This window comes from Enhydra lutris, unplaced genomic scaffold, assembly GCF_002288905.1.
Source record: "Enhydra lutris kenyoni isolate GAN:26980312 unplaced genomic scaffold, ASM228890v2 scaffoldscaffold82, whole genome shotgun sequence".
NCBI classification, from domain to species: domain Eukaryota; kingdom Metazoa; phylum Chordata; class Mammalia; order Carnivora; family Mustelidae; genus Enhydra; species Enhydra lutris.
The window spans coordinates 1,542,914-1,563,428 of record NW_019154166.1 but is presented as its reverse complement, the minus strand read 5'-3'; the positions used below and the strand labels follow the sequence as shown (position 1 = coordinate 1,563,428).

The following is a 20,515-nucleotide window of genomic DNA, read 5'->3' as shown; positions in this document are numbered from 1 at the left end:
ACTTACACGCCGACCCTCCGACTTACACACCCGACCCTCCGACTTACACTCCCGACCCTCCGACTTACACGCCGACCCTCCGACTTACACACCCGACCCTCCGACTTACACTCCCGACCCTCCGACTTACACGCCGACCCTCCGACTTACACGCCGACCCGCCCACTGCACCCCAGCTTTCCCCCGAGAGTGGGAACCGCACCTGCCCGCGAGGCCGCGGCAGGAGTAATTCCGGACGCTCTGTCGCAAGAGACTGGAACAGCCCAGAGGTCCGTCAAGAGGACAGACAAGGAAACCCGCACTTCGGGAACGATGGTACATCCTGCCTCGAGGAACCTCAGCGCGTCCAGGCTCCCCACGGCCCGCCGGTCCCCGGGGAGCGGCTTCGCGCAGAGTCCCGCCCGGGGCCAGTGCGCAGGGCACGGTGCACGCTCCCGAGCCCGGGGCCGGGGTCGGGGCCGGGGACGTCCCCCCCACCCCGCCGCCCCCGCCGGCCGCGCGGGGAGGGAGGGGCCGGCTGCGGGCGCCGCGGAGGAATGGCGCGTGCGCTCGGACAGACCGCGCGGGGCGGGCAGGCGGCGGGGGCGGGCCAGGCCCGACGGGGCGGGCAGGGAGGTGAGGCCGGGCGGCCCGCCCCCGGGGGCCGGCCCCGATCGCCCGCCCCGCCCCGCCCAGGCCACCCGGGTGTGGGCCCGGCTGCTGCGCCGCTCCCTCGGCTGGCGGACCAGCGCGGGCGCCAGCTCGGGCTGCGGGTGAGGGGCCGGGGAGGGGCGCCGCGGAGGGCCCTGGCCCGGGGCGGGGGAGGAGGCGGCGGGGGCGGCACTCAGGGCCCGCGGGGCTGCGGACTTTGCCGAGATTTGGGGTTTTCCTCCCGGGCGGGGCACGCGCACTTCCTCATTCCCGCGGGACCCCCTCTCGCGTGCGGCCGGGCCTGGCCTGAGCCCCCCCGGGAACCACCCTCCCTTGGCCCCGCGTCTGCTCCGGCCCGCTTCGGGGGCCCCCGCGGCCTGGCGGGAGTTCCTGGGCGCGCCGGGTCGGGCCGGGTCGGGCCGGGAGGCGGGGCCGAGGGATTCTGGATGCGGGACCCGGGTACCGGATGGAGGTCAGAGGCGGGTCCGCGGGGCGTTGCTGACTGACTGGGAAGAGGGGCTCCCGTGGGAGGGGGAGGGCGGGGCTGCAGGGCGAATCACCTCCCTGAGGCCTCCCTATGCTTCTAGGATGGCGGCGACCCCCGCGAGCCTCTTCCCCTCTGGGGGCGACCTGGACTCCAGCCAGTTGCATATGGAGCCCGATGAGTTGGACACTCTAAAGGAGGGAGAGGACCCAGGTTCGCAGCGAGCACGGCCGTCGGGGAGGAGAGGGGCGGAGAGCTCCCGGGGTCCGCACTAACACCTTCTCTCCTCCTAGCTGACCGGATGCACCCGTTTCTGGCCATCTACGACCTGCAGCCTCTGAAAATGCGCCCCTTGGTGTTCGCCCCTGGGGTCCCGGTCACCGCCCAAGTGGTGGGCACTGAAAGATACACCAGTGGCTCCAAGGTGGCTGGGCGGGCGCCAGGGAGCTGGGCAAAGGGAGGGCTGCTGCCCAACGAGGGAACAAACGTTCAGTCCCTTCCTTGCACCCCCAGGTGGGAACCTGCACCCTGTACTCTGTCCGCTTGACGCACGGCGCCTTTACCTGGACGACCAAGAAGAAGTTCCGGCATTTTCAGGAGCTGCACCGGGACCTCCTGAGACACAAAGTCTTGATGAGTCTGCTTCCTCTGGCGCGGTACGGGGACCCTCCCGCTTCCTGTCAAGGGCAGGAGTCCCCACCCTGGGGCAGCACGGGCAGCCCCTGACCCAACCCCCAGCACCGCTTTCTGCCTGTCCCCACGCTCCTCCAAGCCACCCATGCTTCTGTCCCAGCTACTTTCCCACCCCAGCTCTGGCCCCCGGGTCCCCTCCCCTGACCCGGGTTACCAGGAAACCTTCCCAGCCCAGCTCTCCCTGTCCGTGGTTCTGTGCCAATAGCTCAGCCGGGCTGGATGCCCAAAATGCCCTTGGCAGCCTCCCTCCTTTTCTTGTCTCTGTTCTTAGGATCGGGGGCCTTCTGCCAGCCTCTAGTCCTCCCCCAGGATCCCATCTCTAGGGCTGCAGGAATCCAGGCTCTCCACTTCCTGGCTCTTCTTGATCCTCCTCCCCGATCTCATCCACAGCTTTGGTGCGGCCCACCCTCCAGCCCGGGAGGCAGCCGACCGAGAGATACCCTCTCTACCTCGCGTGGCTCCCGAGGGCTCCAGCAGACATGCATCCAGCAAACAGGTGCGACCAGACACCAGGCTGGCCGGGAAGGCTTCTGGTGTGCAAAAATGGCTCTGGTCCCATCTGTCTCTGTCTCTCATCCCCGCTTCAGAAGTACCTGGAGAATTACCTTAACCGCCTCCTGACCATGTCTTTCTACCGCAACTACCATGCCATGGTAAGGCCCTGGGGGCTGGGCCCTTGTGCCGTTCCAGGTGGCAGACCCTCAGGCGGCAGAGGCCCCGGGCCTGCTGAAAGGCGAAGTCTCTCCTTTGAGCCCTTGTCTTCCTCTGCAGACAGAATTCCTGGAAGTCAGCCGGCTGTCCTTTATCCCAGACCTTGGCTCCAAAGGACTGTGAGTGTCTGATGCCCATCACCCAGCAGCCAGCAAACCCGCAGGAGGGTGGGGAGAGCATTGCAGGGAGGGGGCGGGAGGGGGCCTCTGGATTCCTTTTGGGCCATCTTGTCCTGATTTTCCCCACAGGGAGGGAGTGATCCGGAAGCGCTCCGGGGGCCACCGAGTCCCTGGCCTCACGTGCTGTGGCCGAGACCAAGTGTGTTACCGCTGGTCCAAGAGGTGGGTCCCGGAGCGGACCCGCCGTGCCGTGTTCGGGGGGAGGGGTGAGGAAGGAGATCCTGCGGGCAGGGAGGAACGGACGGAGCCCTTCCGCTCCAGGTGGCTGGTGGTGAAGGACTCCTTCCTGCTGTACATGTGCCTCGAGACGGGCGCCATCTCCTTTGTTCAGCTCTTCGACCCTGGCTTCGAGGTGCGCGTGGGGAAGAGGAGCACAGAGGCCCGCTACGGGGTCAGGATCGACACCTCCCACAGGTAGGGCCTCCGGGGGTGGGGAAGGACACCCGGGAGGGGGAGCAAGTGGAAGGAGGGGAAGGATTTCCAGCCCCTGGAGCTGGCCTTGATTTGGAACCAGGGAACTGGTCTGGCCACATGCCTGGGAGCTCTTAGCGGCCGCGCAAGGAGGGCTGCGGTGAGTAGGAGGCTTGGACAGAGGGAAATGGCTCTCCATCCTTTCCTCCGTTCACTCTCTCATCCGACAAACCGGAGAGCCCGGTCTGCCCCTGACCTCTGTGCCTGTGACCCAGCTGTGCAGAAGGCAGAGACATTCCTCATCCGGGTGGAGTCGGGCACGAGGGACTAAGGCAGGAAGTGGGAAGGAGGGGACAGCCAGAGAGGGGAGGTGGCTGGGCAAGGCCGGGGGTGTGCGGGGGTAGGGCTGAGTCTCCCCTTGTTCTTCCTGCTCAGGTCCCTGATTCTCAAGTGTGGCAGCTACCGGCAGGCACGGTGGTGGGGCCAGGAGATCACGGAGCTGGCACAGGGCCCGGGCAGGGACTTCATACAGCTGCACCGACATGACAGCTACGCCCCGCCCCGGCCTGGGACCCTGGCCCGGTGGTGAGACACTGACGTCCCTTCAGAGCTTGTCTGTGGGCTTCTGGGCCCACTTGTTTTCTGAGTCCTTGAACCTCTTCAGCCTTCTTCCCCTGCCGTTTCTCCGGTCTCCTTGACCAGCTGCCCTCTAACCACACTGATATCTAATCTCCCTCTGATCTCTCTGACCCTCCTTACTCGCTAATCTCCTCCAACCCGATCTCTGACCTCCTGTGACCACCCCCCTCCCCGCCCTTTTGCCATGCTGTCCCTCTCTGTGCCTTAGGATCTCTTCAAAACTCTCTGATTCATTCATGCATTCAACAAACCTTTTCTAAGCACCTATTCTGTGCCTGGCCCAGTGGCAGGAGAAAAGAAGCCAGCCCAGTAGCTGATTCAATAACGAAGCAATGACAGATTGCCATTCCAGAGGTAGTTATGGGGGTACCGAGCACAGAAGGGGAGCCTCTGGCCCTGCATGGGGATATCAAGACAGGCTTGCAGGAGGCAGCAGCCTTGAGGACAAGGATGGCCCGAGGCGGGAGCTGGAAAGAGCAGAGGCAGCTAAACCACATCACAGGGAGGGAGTCGGGGAAGACTTGTTTTCTTGGACGGGCTGCGAACATTTATTTTTTAACGCCAGAACTAACGGCTTATACTCACGTCGTACTTACTGTGTGCTGGGAACTGTCTTAAGTACTTTATGTGTGTTATGAAGGCCTCAGGTGAACCCTGTGAGGCAGGCGCGGTTGTCCCCATTCTGCAGATGGGAACACTGAGGCAAGGAGCGGTTGAGGAACTTGCCCAAGGTCACACAGCCTGTAAACAGTGGAGCCAGGATTCAAATCCGGGCAGCCCCCGGGGCCGAGACCCCGCTCTTCACCATCCCACGGGACTGTTAGTTATTAGAATGTCAAGGAGCACCTGGCCGGCTCAGTGCAGGGAGCATGCGATGTTTGATCTCATGCCGTCAGTTCGAGCCCCACGTTGGGCGTAGAGATTGCGTCAAAAGAAAAAATCCTAAAAAAATACATAAATGAAATAAATAAGAATTCAAGCGACGCGGAAACACGTTAAGCATGTATGTTTCCATTCATTGCACAACCCTCCGTGCTCAGCCCCACTTCTCCCTACCTGCCTCCCAGCAGCCCATTTCTCTCCCCAGAAGTAACCCTCACAGTAGTTTCGTGTTTATCTTCTCAGCTCTTTTCCGGCATACTTTTGTAGGCTTATATGTGTGTTACTGGTTTTTTTTTTTTTTTAAAGATTTTAGTTATTTATTTGACAGAGATCACAAGTAGACAGAGAAGTGGGGGCGGGGGTGGTGGTGGTGGGCAGGCTCCCTGCTAAGCAGAGAGCCCGATGCAGGGCTTGATTCCAGGACCCTGCGACCACAACCCCCCCCCCACAAGGCTTAACCCACTGAGCCCCCCAGACGCCCCTGCTGTTTGTTTTACATGTAAATGTGATCCTGCACTTGCTTTTGTTGTTTATTTTTTCTTCACTTAATTTGTGTGTTAGGGATTAAGCATTTATTTTTTTTAACGATTTTATTTATTTATTTGACAGACAGAGATCACAAGTAGGCAGAGAAGCAGGCAGAGAGAGAGGAGGAAGCAGGCTCCCTGCTGAGCAGAGAGCCGGACACGGGGCTCTATCCCAGGACCCTGGAATCACAACCTGAGCCGAAGGCAGAGGCTTTAACCCACTGAGCCATCCAGGCACCTCAGGGATTAAGCATTTAGATTGTTTATTTTATTTTTAAGATCTTTATTTTTTATTTGAGAGAGAGAAAGAGCGTGTGCGTGTGCAAGCAAGAGTGGGGGAGGGGCAGAGGGCCAGGGAGAAGCAGACGCCCTGCTGAGCAGGAGCCGTGATCGTGATCCAAGCTGGAGGCAGACACTTCCCTGACTGAGCCACCCAGGTGCCCTGGTTATTCTTCATTTTAAACGATGCTGCAGTGAACCCAGTTTTTGTCTAAGCATTTAATAGGTTGCATTCCTAGAAATAGGACTGTGTGCACTTATTGGTATTCGGGAACATGTGTGCTCGATATTCCCGGAGATACCGCCAAACTGTCCTCTAGGAAGGCTGCAACCCTTGTGTATTCCCATAGCTTGTGAGAATGCTCACTTCCCCACGTGTTAATATTGCAAGTTATCAGTGGTCTTTATTTTGGCTAATCTCGTGGATTAAAGACCTGTTATTTCTTTTTTTTTAAGATTTTATTTATTTATTTGACAGAGATCACAAGTAGGCAGAGAGGTAGGCAGAGAGATGGGGGGGCGCAGGGAAAGCAGGCTCCCTGCCGAGCAGAGAGCCCGATGTGGGGCTCCATCCCAGGACCCTGAGATCATGACCTGAGTCTAAGGCAGAGGCTTAACCCACTGAGCCACCCGGGCGCCCCAAGACCTGTTATTTTATCTTATTATCAATTTTCTTCCTCACTAGTGACATTGAACCTCTTCTCGTATGGTCGAGCGTTTTAATTCCCTCTGTGAACTGTCAGTTCTTATTCTTTGCTCACTTTTCAGTTTGCTTGTATGTCTTTTTTTTACTGATTTGTTACAACTCTTTACATATGACGTACTAAGGCTTCCAGTCGTTATCTCCTTTCATTTATTGTATTTTGTGGTTTCTAATTTTACTTAGCTTGTACTGGCAAGTCTGTCCCACTTGGATACATCTGGTAATCCAACTGACTGCTCTGATCACTCTTGATCTTTGACTGACCCTGCTGTCACCTCTGATCCGCGGCTATCCTCCGATCTTCACTCTCCAGAGCTTTCTGGCTTCTGACTCCCCTGACCTCCTTGGCTTGGCCTCCCCCCAGGTTTGTGAATGGGGCGGGTTACTTTGCCGCTGTGGCGGATGCCATCCTGCAAGCTCAAGAGGAGATTTTCATCACAGATTGGTGGTGAGTAAGGGAAGAGCTCAAACAGGAAGAGGCAGGGTCGGGCCTGCCGGGGATCAGCTTACGGGCCACAGAGGGAGGGACAGGGGGAGTGGCTGCTGGCTGGGTAAGGCTTAGCTTGCCTCGAATCCCAGGCTGAGTCCGGAGATTTACCTGAAGCGTCCGGCCCATTCAGATGACTGGAGACTGGACATTATGCTCAAGAGGAAGGCGGTGAGGAGAGGGGTCAGGCTGGAGGGGAGGCACGAGGGGGTGGCCCGTGGAGGGGGGGTGTTGGTTTAGAAGGGACTGCAGTGTGGGAGAAGGTAGGGAATGTGAAGCTTCCTTCTTCATGCTTCTCCTGGAGCCAGTGTAGAAGTCTCTCCCAGTGCCCATTATGCTTTGTTTCCGCGGGGGCTGGGGGGCGTATGTGTGTTGCCTTTCTCACTGGACTAGCATCGCTGCTTTCAGTACAAGGCACGGCGGCTGCCACGTCCAGGCATCGGTGGATGTCACTGGATGCACAGACCATGATTGCGAGTGGGGGCTGGTGGACAGAGGGCTAGTGGGAAGGGGGACAGAGGGAAGGAATAGGCAGTCAGAGGGGGTGCCAACAGGGATGCGGTGGGTGGATGCAGGATGGGTGGCACAGAAGGGGGTGAGTACGTGGTGGGGAACATGGGTGGGTAGAGCTGTGCGCAGGATGAGCGGGTGGTCGGGTGAACAGCTGGCCCTTTGCCAAGTTTGCCGTGAGCATCAGAGCCGGGTGTGAGCGTGGAGGCTGTCCAGGCTGAGTGGGGGTTCACACAGCAACCCCGAGCATGGGGCAGGGTTTGGGAGGGTGCAAAGGGGCCATCATGCAAGGGGCATTAGGATCTGATGCCCACACTGCCACCCCCACCCCCGCTCACCACCAGGAGGAAGGTGTCCGTGTGTCTGTCCTGCTGTTTAAGGAAGTGGAGTTGGCCTTGGGCATTAACAGTGGCTATAGCAAGAGAGCCCTAATGTTGCTGCATCACAACATAAAGGTGACTCGGGTGTCAGAGACGGCCCCCCCCCCACTGCAGCCCTACCCCCGGGCTTCCCAGTCCCCAACCCGCCCTGTCCTCGAACGAACGTCTCATTCTTCCATCTTCCCGTCCTCCCTCCTGGCGCCTTGGGTCTCCCCTCACCAGAGCCCACCCTCCTGACCCCTCCCCCGCCACCTGCGGCAGGTCATGCGCCACCCGGACCAGGTGACCCTGTGGGCCCATCATGAGAAGCTCTTGGTCGTGGACCAAGTAGTGGCCTTCCTGGGGGGGCTGGACCTCGCCTATGGCCGCTGGGATGACCTGCACTACCGCCTGACTGACCTCGGGGACCCATCCAGGCCAGCGGCCCCAAAGGTAATCGCCAAGGCCTTCCCAAGCTCCCCTAAACACCGCGTCGATGCACACCCTTTCCTCTCCAGCCATTCCAGGCGCTGCCCACCTCGGGGTTCCTCTTGCTGGGGCCCCAGGAAGCTGCTGGAAAGTACACCGAGTCCCTCCCCGCCCCCACACCCCTCCCCGCTCCTCTAGGACATCCAATGCCACTGAGGGCTGGAGGGAGCCATCTGTGTCACTCTTACTCTCTCTGTTTCTCTGTCTCCGGTCTTTCAGTGCCCCTCTCTCCTCCTGGGCCCTGGCACTGTATGGCCCCCTGTGACCTCTGCTTCCCCGCGCCCCCCCCCCCCCCCCCCCCCCCCCCCGCCTGGGCTTGGGTGTGTTCCCCTGCAGCCTCCCCCGCCAGGCTCCGACTCTCCAGGCAGCCCAGACCTCTCACAAAATCAACTCTTCTGGCTGGGCAAAGACTACAGCAATCTTATCACGAAGGACTGGGTGCAGCTGGACCGGCCTTTTGAGGGTGAGGTCCCCTCCTCCACAGCCCCCAGGACAAGGGAGTCGGGGCTGTGAACGGGAGGAGCTGGGTCAAGGGTAACGTGGCCTTCCCTCTCATCGGCTCCTTGTCAGAGCCAGAAGCGCTTGGGGATGTCGGAACCGTCCCCAAGAGACCATCCCTGGCCTCGCCCCTGATTCTCCTGGGGCCCCAGATTTCATTGACAGGGAGACCATGCCCCGGATGCCATGGCGGGACGTTGGGGTGGCTGTGCACGGTCTCCCAGCCCGGGACCTGGCCCGACACTTCATCCAACGCTGGAACTTCACCAAGGTGCTCACTCCATCCTGGGGGCGCTGGTGGTGGGAAGGAGCCGCCTCCCGCTGACGGCCATCCCTCCACCTCAGATGACCAAGGCCAAGTATAAGACACCCATGTACCCCTACCTGCTGCCCAAATCCACCAGCACAGCAGACCAGCTCCCCTTCACGCTCCCTGGGGGCCAGTGCACCACCGTACAGGTGAGGCTCCCCTTTCAACCTGTCCTCACCCCTCCCTCCCTTCAGCCCACTGCCCCAGACCTGAGAGCCGCCCAGACTGCTCTCCTGCGGTCAGGAGCCACATCCTATTCCCTGTTCCCCCAGGTCTTGCGGTCTGTGGACCGCTGGTCAGCAGGGACTTTGGAGAACTCCATCCTCAACGCCTACCTGCACACCATCAGGGAGAGCCAGCACTTTCTGTACATCGAGGTCTGATGGGGTGGGGGGACAGGGAAGGGAGGGGGCGTCCGAGGAGAGGGACTGAGGATAGCCGTGGGATCAGTCCTGGAGGGCTGGTGTGGCTGGGCCTGGAGAGGTGTGCAAGCCCGGGACAGGCCAGAACCTCGGGATGGGGCTGGCGCTGGAGCTGAGGGGGCCGGGCAGGGCCCTGGCGGCTGATGCCTGTCTTGGGTCCCTGCCCCAGAATCAGTTCTTCATTAGCTGCTCCGATGGGCGGACCGTTTTCAACAAGGTGGGGGATGAGATTGTGGACAGAATCCTGAAGGCCCACAAGTAAGGCGGACTGGCGGCAGGATGGGCGTCTGGGTGTGGTTTAAACCTGGGAGGGGCGTGGTTTGGGTCTGGCCCCGCCTCTTACTCCGCCCCCTTTCCCAGACATGGGCAGTGCTTCCGAGTCTACGTGCTTTTGCCCCTGCTGCCTGGTTTCCAGGGTGACATCACTACAGGTGGTGGGAACTCTATCCAGGCCATTCTGCACTTCACCTACAGGTGACCCGCCCCCCCATGGCCACCCACCCGTGCCCCCGCCCTAAGTCTGTCCCGCTCCTTTCCTGCTGGACTTTTGAGGTCCACTGTTCTCCTGACATCCCCTAGCCTCCCCCTCCCTCACCCACTCTTCTCCCGCAGGACCCTGTGCCGTGGGGAGTACTCGATCCTACATCGCCTCAAAGCAGCCAGTGAGTGCTGGGGGTGGGGGGTTCAGGCCCCGGACCCGGGGCAGGGGAGCCTATCTTCTCATGGTTCTGGGGCTGCTACTACTCTGAGACCGCAGGTAGTCTTGGGCTGCAAGGAGATGCGTGCAGACCCAGCTCTAGGCCTTTTGAAGTGGGGGGTACCTGGGACAGGGCTCCATCAGCACGAGAGGGCACCTGTTACCTCATCCCCTCCCCCATCTTTCTTTCAGTGGGGACAGCGTGGAGGGACTATATGTCCATCTGTGGGCTGCGCACCCACGGAGAGCTGGGCGGGCACCCAGTCTCAGAGCTCATCTATATCCACAGCAAGATGCTCATCGCAGACGACCGGACGGTCATCATTGGTCAGTCCCGGATCGGGACCCCTGGCAGCGAGAGGAGGGGGGAGGTGTGGAGCCAGGCCAGCAGTGGGGGATGGGGTGATGGACACTGGCTGGTCCTCTGGTAGAGGGTCCCCCCTGGGGCTCAGGCAGACACAGCGTGTCCTGCACCTGTCCCAGGCTCTGCGAACATCAATGACCGTAGCTTGCTGGGCAAGCGGGACAGTGAGCTAGCCGTGCTGATCCAGGACACAGAGATGGAGCCCTCCCTCATGGACGGCAGGGAATATCAGGCGGGCAGGTTTGCCTTGAGTTTGCGGAAGCATTGCTTCAGGTAGAGTGGGACGGGGTGCTGTGGGGGAGGAAGAGGTTGGGAGGGGGCTGGCCTGCCTTCTGGGCAGGTGTGCCGATGGCTTACAGGTAGCACTGGAGTTCCCGATCTGGCTCTGAGCCCCAGCAAAGTAGGGCTATCAAAAAAATGAAAAGCAAATACTCTAAACATAGTTTGGTGTTTTTTGTAAAGCATCAAGTTAGTGGTCAAAGAAGAGACAGATTAAAACTCTGTTGGGCTCATTTGCCCTTATTTTACTATTTAACAGTGTGTTTATTTTGAATTATCTGGGTAGGCGCAACATAACTCTTCAAGCAGTCAAGTTCTCCAAGGATCCTTTTTTTTTTTTAAGATTTTTAAATTTACTTATTTGTCAGATAGAGAGCACAAAAGCAGGGGCAGCAGCAGAGGCAGAGGGAGAAGCAGACTCCCCACTGAGCAGGGAGCCCAATGTAGGACTCGATCCCAGGGCCCTGAGCCGAAGGCAGACGCTTCACCGACTGAGCCACCCAGGTGTCCTGGGTTCTCCAAGGATCTTAATCTGACCTTGTGGGCACCTTTTTGTCCTATAGTGTGATTCTTGGGGCAGATGCCCGGCCGGACCTGGACCTCCAAGACCCTGTCTGTGATGACTTTTTCCAGCTGTGGCAAGACACAGCTGAGAACAACGCCAACATCTATGAGCAGGTGGGCGCTGGGGCAGGGGGTGAGGAGGGGGCTCTCTGTGTGGAAATGCATGGATTGTCTTGTTCAGGGTAGGATGGAGAGAGCCCCACCACTGAGCCATTCTCTGAAGAGAGATGAAAGTGTGGGGGGCAGGTCATGGGATTCAGCAGCTCGGGGTCAGTGTGGGGGGCTGTGGTGTGAGAACTGGGGGTGTCCAGCCCAGTTGGGCTTTTGGACTCTTGGCAGAGTCTCTCCAAGCCTTACTGGCTTCTATGCCCCCTGCCCCCTGACCACAGATCTTCCGTTGCCTGCCATCCAACGCCACCCGCTCCCTGCGGGCACTCCGGGAGTACGTGGCCGCAGAGCCCCTGGCCACGGTCAGCCCACCTCTGGCCAGGTCTGAGCTCACCCAGGTCCAGGGTCACCTGGTCCACTTTCCCCTCAAGTTCCTGGAGGAAGAGAATTTGCTGCCGCCCCTGGGGAGCAAGGAAGGCATGATGCCCCTCGAAGTGTGGACATAGCAGCGGCTCCAGCCCGGGACGGCTTACCAGCCGCCTCGGGCACCACTGAGGCCGGCTCCCTGCCCCCAACACTAAGGACGGAGGGCAGTGCCCTCTGGGACCCAGGGCAGGCAGGCAGGCAGGAAGGTCTGAAAGGGACTAGAGAAGTCACCACAGCAGACCCTCCCTTGAGAAGGAGCCCGAAGAGGATGCTCCAGACCCTGGGCCAGGAGGAGACTGTCTACGGAGACAGTCCCGGAGAAGTTCCTCCTCCCTGCTGCCCACTTGAAACCACTGCGCTGGGGGAGAAGCAAACCTCCCGCCCGTCCGCCGGCCCGCCTGCAAGTCTGGGGAAGTCTGTCCCTGCAGGAGAGGCCAGCTCTGTCCTGGGCCTTCCCAGCTCCCCCTTACCTCCAACTGCCCTTGAACCCCTCCCACCCCATGGCCTCTCTGGGCCCATCACAGCCAAGGTGGAGGGAAGGATGAAGGATGAAGCCTCTCCCGGCTTCAGCCCCCGCGGCAGGGAGGATGGGGTGGGGGGCGCATACTAACTCTCTCCCCATGCCTACAGACAGACACTAGCTTTGTATCCATTCAAGAAACATTTCATAAATAAAGGCATAGAAGAGGTCCCTGCCTCTCCCTTGGCCAAACCGAGAGCCTGGCGCTTGCCTCCTCCTTCCTGCCCACCTGAGCTTTGGCCCCCGGCACCTGCTCACACCCAGCGCCTGGCTCCTTTTTGCATCTTCATCTCCACTGTATCCGTCGGTCCTTTTAGCAGCTGACCCAGCTGCTGGGAAGAGGAGGTGTTCACGCTGCACCCGGCCAGCAGGAAGGGCGGGGCCAAACCAGGACCCCCGGAGAGCCAGGAGATGGTGCTTCCCTGCGCTGGAGGGCTGGAGGGGTGTCTCTCAGTCCTGGAGTGACAACAGGGGAAGAGGCTCAGGGAGGCCCCTTTGGGAGTGGTTAAGGGCATAGCCTTGAGGGCAGGAAGAATGGGGCCGAATCCCGGGCTTGTCGTGGCCAAGGTGACCCCATCAGGTCCTAGCACTTCTCTGGGCCTCAGGAGTCACCGCTGGGAAATGAGAGGAGCTTGCTGTAAAGATGAAGTCACCGAAACAAGTATTTACTGAGCATCTACTCTCCGCCAAAGACGAGCGGGTGCTCCGTAGCCGCTTGCTGCTGGGGGCCTGCTTGCATATTGAACAGAGCAGGCACACGCTTTCCATGCCGGCACCTGGCTCTTCCGGCCAGTGCCTCTCCGGACTGGAGGGAGGGAGACGTGCCCCAGGGGCACTGCCGGTCTGGTGGCAGAGCCAGAGCCGGGAAGCCAGCAGGGCAGCAAAGTGAGCCGCGTGATGTCGTTGGCCTCCCAGGGCTTGTTAGGGTCACACCCTTCATCAGGTTTACTTTCCTGCACTAAGAAGCTGTTACCTGGGGGCACCTGGGGGGGCTCAGTCGGTTAAGCATCTGCCTTCCCCGGGTCGTGATCCCAGGGTCTTGGGATCGAGTCCCACGTTGGGCTCGTTGCTCGGCGGGGAGCCTGCTTCTCCCTTGGCCTGCTGCTCCCCCTAAGAAGAAACTGTGATCTGTTGGTTGTGACGCATTGCTCGGTATTAAACATACAGGGGTGTCTGGGAAGCTCAGTAGGTTAAGTGACTGGCTTGATTTTGGCTCAGGTCGTGATCTCTGGGTCTGGAGATGGAACGATGTGCCGGGTTCCACGTTCCATGGGGTCATTTGGGGGTTCTCTCTGTCTCTCTCTCCCCTCCCCACATTTGCATCTCTATCTCTCTCTGAAATAAATTAGAAAAAAATTTTTTTAAAGATTTTTTATTTATTTGACAGAGAGAAAGACGGAACATAAGCAGGGGGGGTGGGAGAGAGAGAAGCAGACTCCCCACTGAGCAGGGAGCCCGATGTGGGGCTCGATCCCAGAATCTGGGACCATGACCTGAGCCGAAGGCAGACGCTTAACAACTGAGCCACCCAGGCGCCCCTAAAAAATGTTTACGATTTTATTTATTTACGGGCGCCTGGGTGGCTCAGTGGGTTAAAGCCTCTGCCTTCGGCTCAGGTCATAATCCCAGGGTTCTGGGATCGAGCCCCGCATCGGGCTTTCTGCTCAGCAGGGAGCCTGCTTCCTCCTCTCTCTCTCTGCCTGCCTCTGTCTACTTGTGATCTCTGTCTGTCAAATAAATAAATAAAATCTTTAAAAAAAAAGATTTTATTTATTTGACAGAGAGAGAGAGAGAGAGAGCACATGCAGGGGGAGCAGCAGAGGGAGAGGGAGAAGCAAACTCCCCACCAAGCAGGGAGCGTGATACAGGGCTGGATCCCAGGACCCTGGGATTATGACCTGTGCCGAAGGCAGACGCTTAACCCACTGAGTCACCCAGGTGCCCCCAAATAAATAAAATATTTTAAAAATAAAAATAGGGGCACCTGGGTGGCTTGGTTGGGCACCTGCCTTCGGCTCGGGTCATGATCCTGGAGTCCTGGGATGGAGTCCCCCATCAGGCTCCCTGCTCGGAGGGAAGACTGCTTCTCCCTCTGACCTTTCCCCTCTCATGCTGTCTCTCTCTGTCTCTCAAATAAATAAATAAATCTTTAAAAAAAATTTAAAAAACCAATAAAATAAAACATACATGCCAATACATGTAAATACTAGAATTGTAAGAACAGTTATGTTACACTACACTGTATTCTGTTAAATGCAATAGCATTAGGTCTAAAAACCCCCAGTGTATACACCTTAATTTTAAAATATTTTAATTATGGCTTATTAATTATATAAATATTAATGTATAAATAATGACAATTATTAATTATACGAATATTATAATAACATTTAATTAAATAATTGCTGGGGCACCTGGCTGGCTCAATCAGAGGAACATGTGACTCTTTTTTTTTTTTTTTAAGATTTTATTTATTTATTTGTCAGAGAGAGAGGAGCGAGAGGGAGCACAGGCAGACAGAGTGGCAGGCAGAGGCAGAGGGAGAAGCAGGCTCCCCGCCAAGCAAGGAGCCCGATGCAGGACTCGATCCCAGGATGCTGGGATCATGACCTGAGCTGAAGGCAGCTGCCCAACCAACTGAGCCACCCAGGTGTCCCGGAACATGTGACTCTTGATCTCGGGGCTGTGAGTTCAAGCCCCACATTGGATGTAGAGATGACTTAAATCAATAAACTTTAAAAAGATAAAAATAAATAAAAAATAGAGCTAAAAATGCTAAACATCGCTTGAGCTTTCGGTGAGTCATAATCACTGACCGCAGATCACCACAGCAAATATAACAATGATGAAAAAGTTCGAAATATTGGGAGAATTAACGAAAATGTGACACAAACGGGAAGTGAGCAAATGCTGTTGGGAAAATGGTGCCAACAGACTCGCCCAACACTGGGTTGCCACAAACCTTCCATTCGGAAAGTATGCAACCAAAAAACGAGGTCTGCTGGTAAATGGTATGGTCTGTGAGAGAGTGGAACCCGCACCAAGATGAGGAGGGTGACCTCCCAGGACAGGCAGAGGGAAGGGGCTGACAGAATGACATAACAGAGAGTTCTTCACCTGAATTGCTGGCATTTCTTTCTTAAGCTGAGTGGTGGGTAGATGAACTTGCCTTTTATACATATGTTCCTATCTTTCTATGAATCGGGACTATTTCACAATTAGGAAAAAGTTTAGCACGGGTCCTGGCTTTTGCCCGTCAGTCCCTCAGCCTCGCTCCCCAGTCTGAGAATTGACCACAGGAGCAGGGAGAGATGGAGGGGAGCAGAGGGAAGAGTTTGGGAAGGCTTCCTCGAAGAGGGATGTGCGGTGGATGACAATGGGGAGAGGGGGGATGCCGCCGCCTTGCTCCCATGCTTTGAGCCCAGCCACGCTTTCCTCTGAAGAAGCCACTTGCACGCAAGAAATCCCCCCTCCCATGGGATGCCTGGGTGGCTCATTCAGTTAAGCGTCTGCCTTCAGCTCAGGTCACGATCCCAGGGTCGTGGGATCAATGGGCATCAGGCATTTTGCTCATTGGGGAGCCTGCTTCTCCCTCTCCTTCTTTTTTTTTTTTTAAAGATTTTATTTATTTATTTGACAGACAGAGATCACAAGCAGACAGAGAGGCAGGCAGAGAGAGAGGAGAAGGCAGGCTCCCTGCTGAGCAGAGAGCCCGATGCGGGGCTCGATCCCAGGACCCTGAGATCATGACCCAAGCCGAAGGCAGCGGCTTAACCCACTGAGCCACCCAGGCGCCCCTCTCCCTCTCCTTCTGCCTGCTGCTCCCCCTGTTGTGCTCTCTCTTTCTCACAAATAAATAAATAAAATCTTAAAAAAAAAAAAAAAAGAAATCCCCCCTCCCTCATACAGCGGTCCCCTGGTGCTAATTGGCATCCTGCTAATTAGCCTCATTGCCAGCAGTAAGTGCCTCTTTCCCAAGGGGACCGTTACCTCATTAACGGTGGAGGGGGATGGTGGAGACAGCAGGTGTCCCGAGCTGGGTTGGGGCTGGGAGGGCTTCTGCTTCGAACTGTCTTGTCTGTCTATCTGCAAACCCCTGAAGTCTGGGGGACTAAACTATCCCTGCTGTCTTCATCAGCTCACTCATTGATTCAGTATCTCTTTATTTTTTTTTGAAAGATTTTATTCATTTGAGAGAGAGAGAGCACAAGCAGAGGGAGCAGCAGGCAGACGGAAGGGAGATGCAGACTCCCCGCTGAGTAGGTAGCCCAAAGCAGGACTTGATCCCAGGACCCCGGGATCATGACCTGAGCCAAAGGCAGATGCTTAACCGACTGAGCCACCCAAGCGCCCCTCAGTATCTCTATTAAACACTGCCTATGAGGCAGGCATAAGCAAGTGTATTGAGGACCTAGTGTATGCCAAGTGCTTTACATATCTAATTTTATCCTAATCTATTCTCTATTTCATAGATGATAGAATTGAACCTCAGAGATTGACTTGCCCAAAGGACTAACTTCAAATTCTATTTTTTCCTGCTATCCCACGGACTTGATCTTGCATTACCATATATCCAGTGTCTGCCCAAAGGACAGATGCCTTCATTCATTTAACATGTTACTGAACCTCTAATGGGCACCAAGACCCGCACCGAACAAGGCTGTCAGGATTCCTGCCTTTATGGAGATGCGACAGACACTTACAATTCAAAGACTCCAGTGTCACCATGGGTTTAAACCAGGCAGTTAGAAGAGTTTGACTGAGCCTTGGCACATCAAGGAAGGCTTCACGGAGGCGGTGATTTAGATATGTAGGGCAAAGCAAGGCGTAGGCAGAGTGGGCGTGGTCAGAATATTCAGGGAGAAACAGCAGGTGTGCAGGCTGAAGGAGCCAGAGCTGGGTTCCAGCCGCTGTGAGTAGATTTCACTATGGGTAGAACATGTGAGATCGGATGGCAGAGTGTTGAAAACAGTGCAGGAGAAGCAGGCAGAATCAAAGGGTCTTCAATGCCATACTTGATTCAAAAGTAGGGGCGCAGTGAAGGGTCTCAAACAGGACACTGAACATCAGATTTGAGTTTTCGAAAAATCACTGTGGGTATGGAGAACTGACTTAAGGGGGTCCAGGCAAGGAGACCAAGTAGGTGGCTGATAGAGAGTGATGGAGGTAAGCGGGGTTTGTGGCGTGGACAAGGGCAAGGCAAACAGGAGGGGAGGGTAGCAAAGCGGGACGTGCATCCAAATGTGTTAAAGGATCCAGAAAGGAGGGTGTTATCCCCTTTCTAAGGACTTTTCATTCAAACTCTGCTAAGCGATGTTTGCATTAAGATGGGCTGTGGGGTCTTTCGGAGACCGTACTGCTGGAAGTGATCTCGGGGAGCAAACAACCTTGTTCCTCAACTTCGCAGGGAAAGAAAAGCCCAGAGAAGCAAAGCAACTTGCTCAAGGTCACACAGCGTGACAGTGGCAGAACATGACTCCTGGTTCTTCTCATAGCGTCACCCAGGCTCCAGTGAGGCTAACAGCTGTGGGTGCTGCGCGCACACTAGACAAAGGTGACCCGTGCAAGATCTGGAGGGGCTGGACATAGGTTCCTCCGCCTCTTGCGGCCACCCCTTCCCCCACGCGCGGCTCCGGTGATCGGTCAATGAGTAATTGCTGAAACAGAGCCTTTGTGCAGAGACAAAGGTGTGCGGGAGGATTCCCGTCTTGAGATCTCGGGTACCCCCTGCAACACTCCCGACTCCAGCCAGGTAAGGGGGTAAATGCCGCCACCCCCCGCGAGGCTCCCGGCGCCCCCGCCCAACTCCCACGCGGTTTCTCTAGCCAAATTCTCAGCCCGAGGCCCCTCCCTCGGTGGATCCACCGTTGCCATGGCAATTAGGTGGGTGGACAGCCCATCCTTTCTAGAGGCCACCCAGCCCTCGCGTGGGGAGTTACCATAACAACCCCCCTAGTAATGGGGGGTTGGGCCCCGCCCCCCTGCCCCCGCAAATAGAGGTGGGTAGCTTGATTGGCAGCGGGGCACGCGAAAGAGGAGGGAAAGGGAAGGAAAAGCGTCAAAGGAGAGCGAAGAAGGAAATGGGGGAGAGAAAGGGCAAAACAGGGGAAGGGAAGGAAACGCGTGTGCGCACGCGCGCCGGCCGGTGGGCGCGCTCCGCGGCCGCCCGGCCACCGCCCACTTCTGCCTGCCAGGCTCGCGCGGTCGCTCGGCCCTCGAGCGCGCCTTCCGCGCTCGCGCTCTCTCCTGCGCCTGCGCGCAGGTGTCGGCGCCGAGGGGGAGGGGAACCCGGCGCGCCCGCGTCACGTTCCCTCGTCCACCCTCCCGGCGCTCGGCCACTCCGCGCCTGCGCAGGAGCGGCGGGAGGCTCGGGTTGCGGGCTCCGGGCGCTTGCTCCTGTCAGTCGGTGGGTCGGTCCTCCCGCCGGCCCTCCCCCTCCGCGTCCTCCGGGGGAGGCGCGGCGGAGTCCGCCCCCGGGATCCCCCGATGGGGGAGAAGCGGCGACGGCGGCAGCGGAATAACCGAGCCGGAGCGTGAGCGGCCCCGGGGCCCGGCTGCCCGCGGAGGCCATGGGCGACCCAGCCCCCGCCCGCAGCCTGGACGACATCGACCTGTCAGCCCTGCGGGTGAGCGCGCCGCCCCCAGCCTCGCCCCGGTTCCTGCCCCCCCCACCCCGCCGCCGGGGAGCGCCGCGGCCGCCCGCCTCACGTGCCCCCCGGGCGCCCCTCTGCCGACCCCGGCGCCCCCCGCCCGTCGCCCTGGCGCCCGCCGCTGCGGGGCCCCCGCCCTCGGCTCCCCTTCTCCGTGCACGCGCTGCAGATTCCGGGAGCCGGGTCGGTCCCCGCCCTGTGCTGCCCCGCCCCCACACTCCCCGGCCACCTCTGCCTGCACGCGGGCCCCGGACCCCCTTCCCCCACCCCGCTGCCCCAGCCCCGCCACCTGCAGAGTCTCGCCGCCGGCGCCCCTCCCCGGCCCCGGCCCTCGTCCGGGCCTCTTGCCAGCCTTGCCCTTACTTGTGTCTCCTTCCTTCTCTTCCTCCTCCTCCTCCTCCTTCCCGCTCTCGGCGCCTCAGGTTTTGACTTTGCCCCTGCCCTGACAGCTCCCCCTGCTCGCCCACCCCTGGATGCCCCTCTCCCCTGGCCGGCATTTCGGCCTTCCCCTTGCACCCCGCGCCTGCTGCGGTCGCCCTGGTCCCGGGGCTCGGCTCTCCGCGCGCCTCCTCTTGCGTTTCGGCGCAGCCGTCCAGAACCAGGCATTTCCGGTCTCAGGGTCCCCGCGGCTCGCACGGCCCCCTCGGCAGCGCTGCGGGGCGGGGGCGGGGGGCTGGTCCGCGCGCGAGGCCCCGGCGCGGCCGCTGGGAGGACGTTGGAGTGTATGGACTCGCCGGGACACACGCTGCCGGCGGTCTGGGGAGCCTGGGAGAGCAGCGGGGGTGGGGCGGGGGGGAGGTAATGGAGGTCTCTCGGGGGAGGGGCTCATCAGGAAAGGGGGTCGGAGGAAACAACCACGGCAGGGATTTCTTGGAAACACCTATTTATTGTCCATCCCGGGGCACGTGCCGCCCCCATTTGGGAGCTCTCAGCAGAGTGCCGCTTGAGGAGCAGCGTAGGACTTCAAGGTGAACCCTCCAGGGACTGTCCGCTCAGGTGCTGTGTTCTTGCTGTGTCCGTGGGGCTTCTGCCACAGGCCAGGGTGTGGGGGGCTGCAGGATACCCCGTCGCTCGTCACTCGGTCGGCTTCTCCCGAAGCCCCTGTTTCATCCGTCTGGCTTTGGAGTCACCAGGGAACGTGGCCAGTAGTGGGAAAAGGGGGTCAGCCACACCGGTGCCCCGGATACGCCGGGAGGGGGAGAGGGGAATTGAGAAGAACAGAGTCATGTCGTTAATTGGGTTTCTCTAGGTGACACAGTTTTTCTTGACATTCAGAGCATAATTTGTTTGGTGCTGTGTTGGGCCAGGAGACCGGGCTTGCTGGAGACAAGGTGATAAGTTGATAAGTTGCTGGGAGGGAGACACGGTGTTGAATTTCATTCTGTGTGTGTGTGTGTGTTGGTGGGCAGAGGGTCTGGTGGGGTATAATACGATGGAATTCCTGGCTCCCCTTAATGTGCTCTGCTCCTAGAAGGACCCCTGTCTTCCCTTCCCACCTTGGTAGTTGATTAACCCTGGTCACGGGTCCCTGTGGCTGTGGGGGTTGACGTACAATAAAACGGGAGGGTCCAAACCGTGACCTTCGGTTGAAATCATGTGGAAGTCTGCTCCGGCTTCTCCTTTCCTTGAATCCTCCACTCTCTTGCCTGGACTCCCCAGCCTGGGATTTCCAGCAATTCTGCAAACACCCTTTG

General features: G+C 58.5%; 2 protein-coding genes across 4 annotated transcripts in view; both read left to right on the top strand.

The window, feature by feature from the left end:
• The first annotated feature begins 696 nt into the window (after nucleotides 1-696).
• LOC111161193 (phospholipase D2) lies at nucleotides 697-12,390 on the top strand. Its single transcript, XM_022524768.1, has 25 exons — nucleotides 697-752; nucleotides 1,218-1,327; nucleotides 1,408-1,538; nucleotides 1,628-1,770; nucleotides 2,198-2,303; nucleotides 2,395-2,460; nucleotides 2,579-2,637; nucleotides 2,767-2,859; nucleotides 2,959-3,111; nucleotides 3,544-3,693; nucleotides 6,503-6,586; nucleotides 6,718-6,796; nucleotides 7,480-7,590; nucleotides 7,777-7,947; nucleotides 8,320-8,446; nucleotides 8,634-8,752; nucleotides 8,827-8,940; nucleotides 9,064-9,168; nucleotides 9,383-9,471; nucleotides 9,574-9,687; nucleotides 9,826-9,875; nucleotides 10,103-10,237; nucleotides 10,394-10,547; nucleotides 11,117-11,231; nucleotides 11,507-12,390. The coding sequence occupies exons 2-25, from the start codon at nucleotides 1,219-1,221 to the stop codon at nucleotides 11,729-11,731; spliced, it is 2,802 nt and encodes a 933-aa protein (XP_022380476.1). The 5' UTR covers nucleotides 697-752; nucleotide 1,218; the 3' UTR covers nucleotides 11,732-12,390.
• Nucleotides 12,391-18,533: 6,143 nt separating this feature from the next.
• LOC111161079 (misshapen like kinase 1) overlaps nucleotides 18,534-20,515 on the top strand; it is a 42,721-nt gene continuing 40,739 nt past the window's right edge. For all 3 annotated transcript variants that reach the window (XM_022524560.1, XM_022524561.1, XM_022524559.1), the window contains exon 1: nucleotides 18,534-18,797. In XM_022524560.1, the coding sequence (XP_022380268.1) occupies nucleotides 18,741-18,797 (57 nt within the window). In that variant the 5' untranslated portion in view covers nucleotides 18,534-18,740. The remainder of the gene's footprint in view (nucleotides 18,798-20,515) is intronic.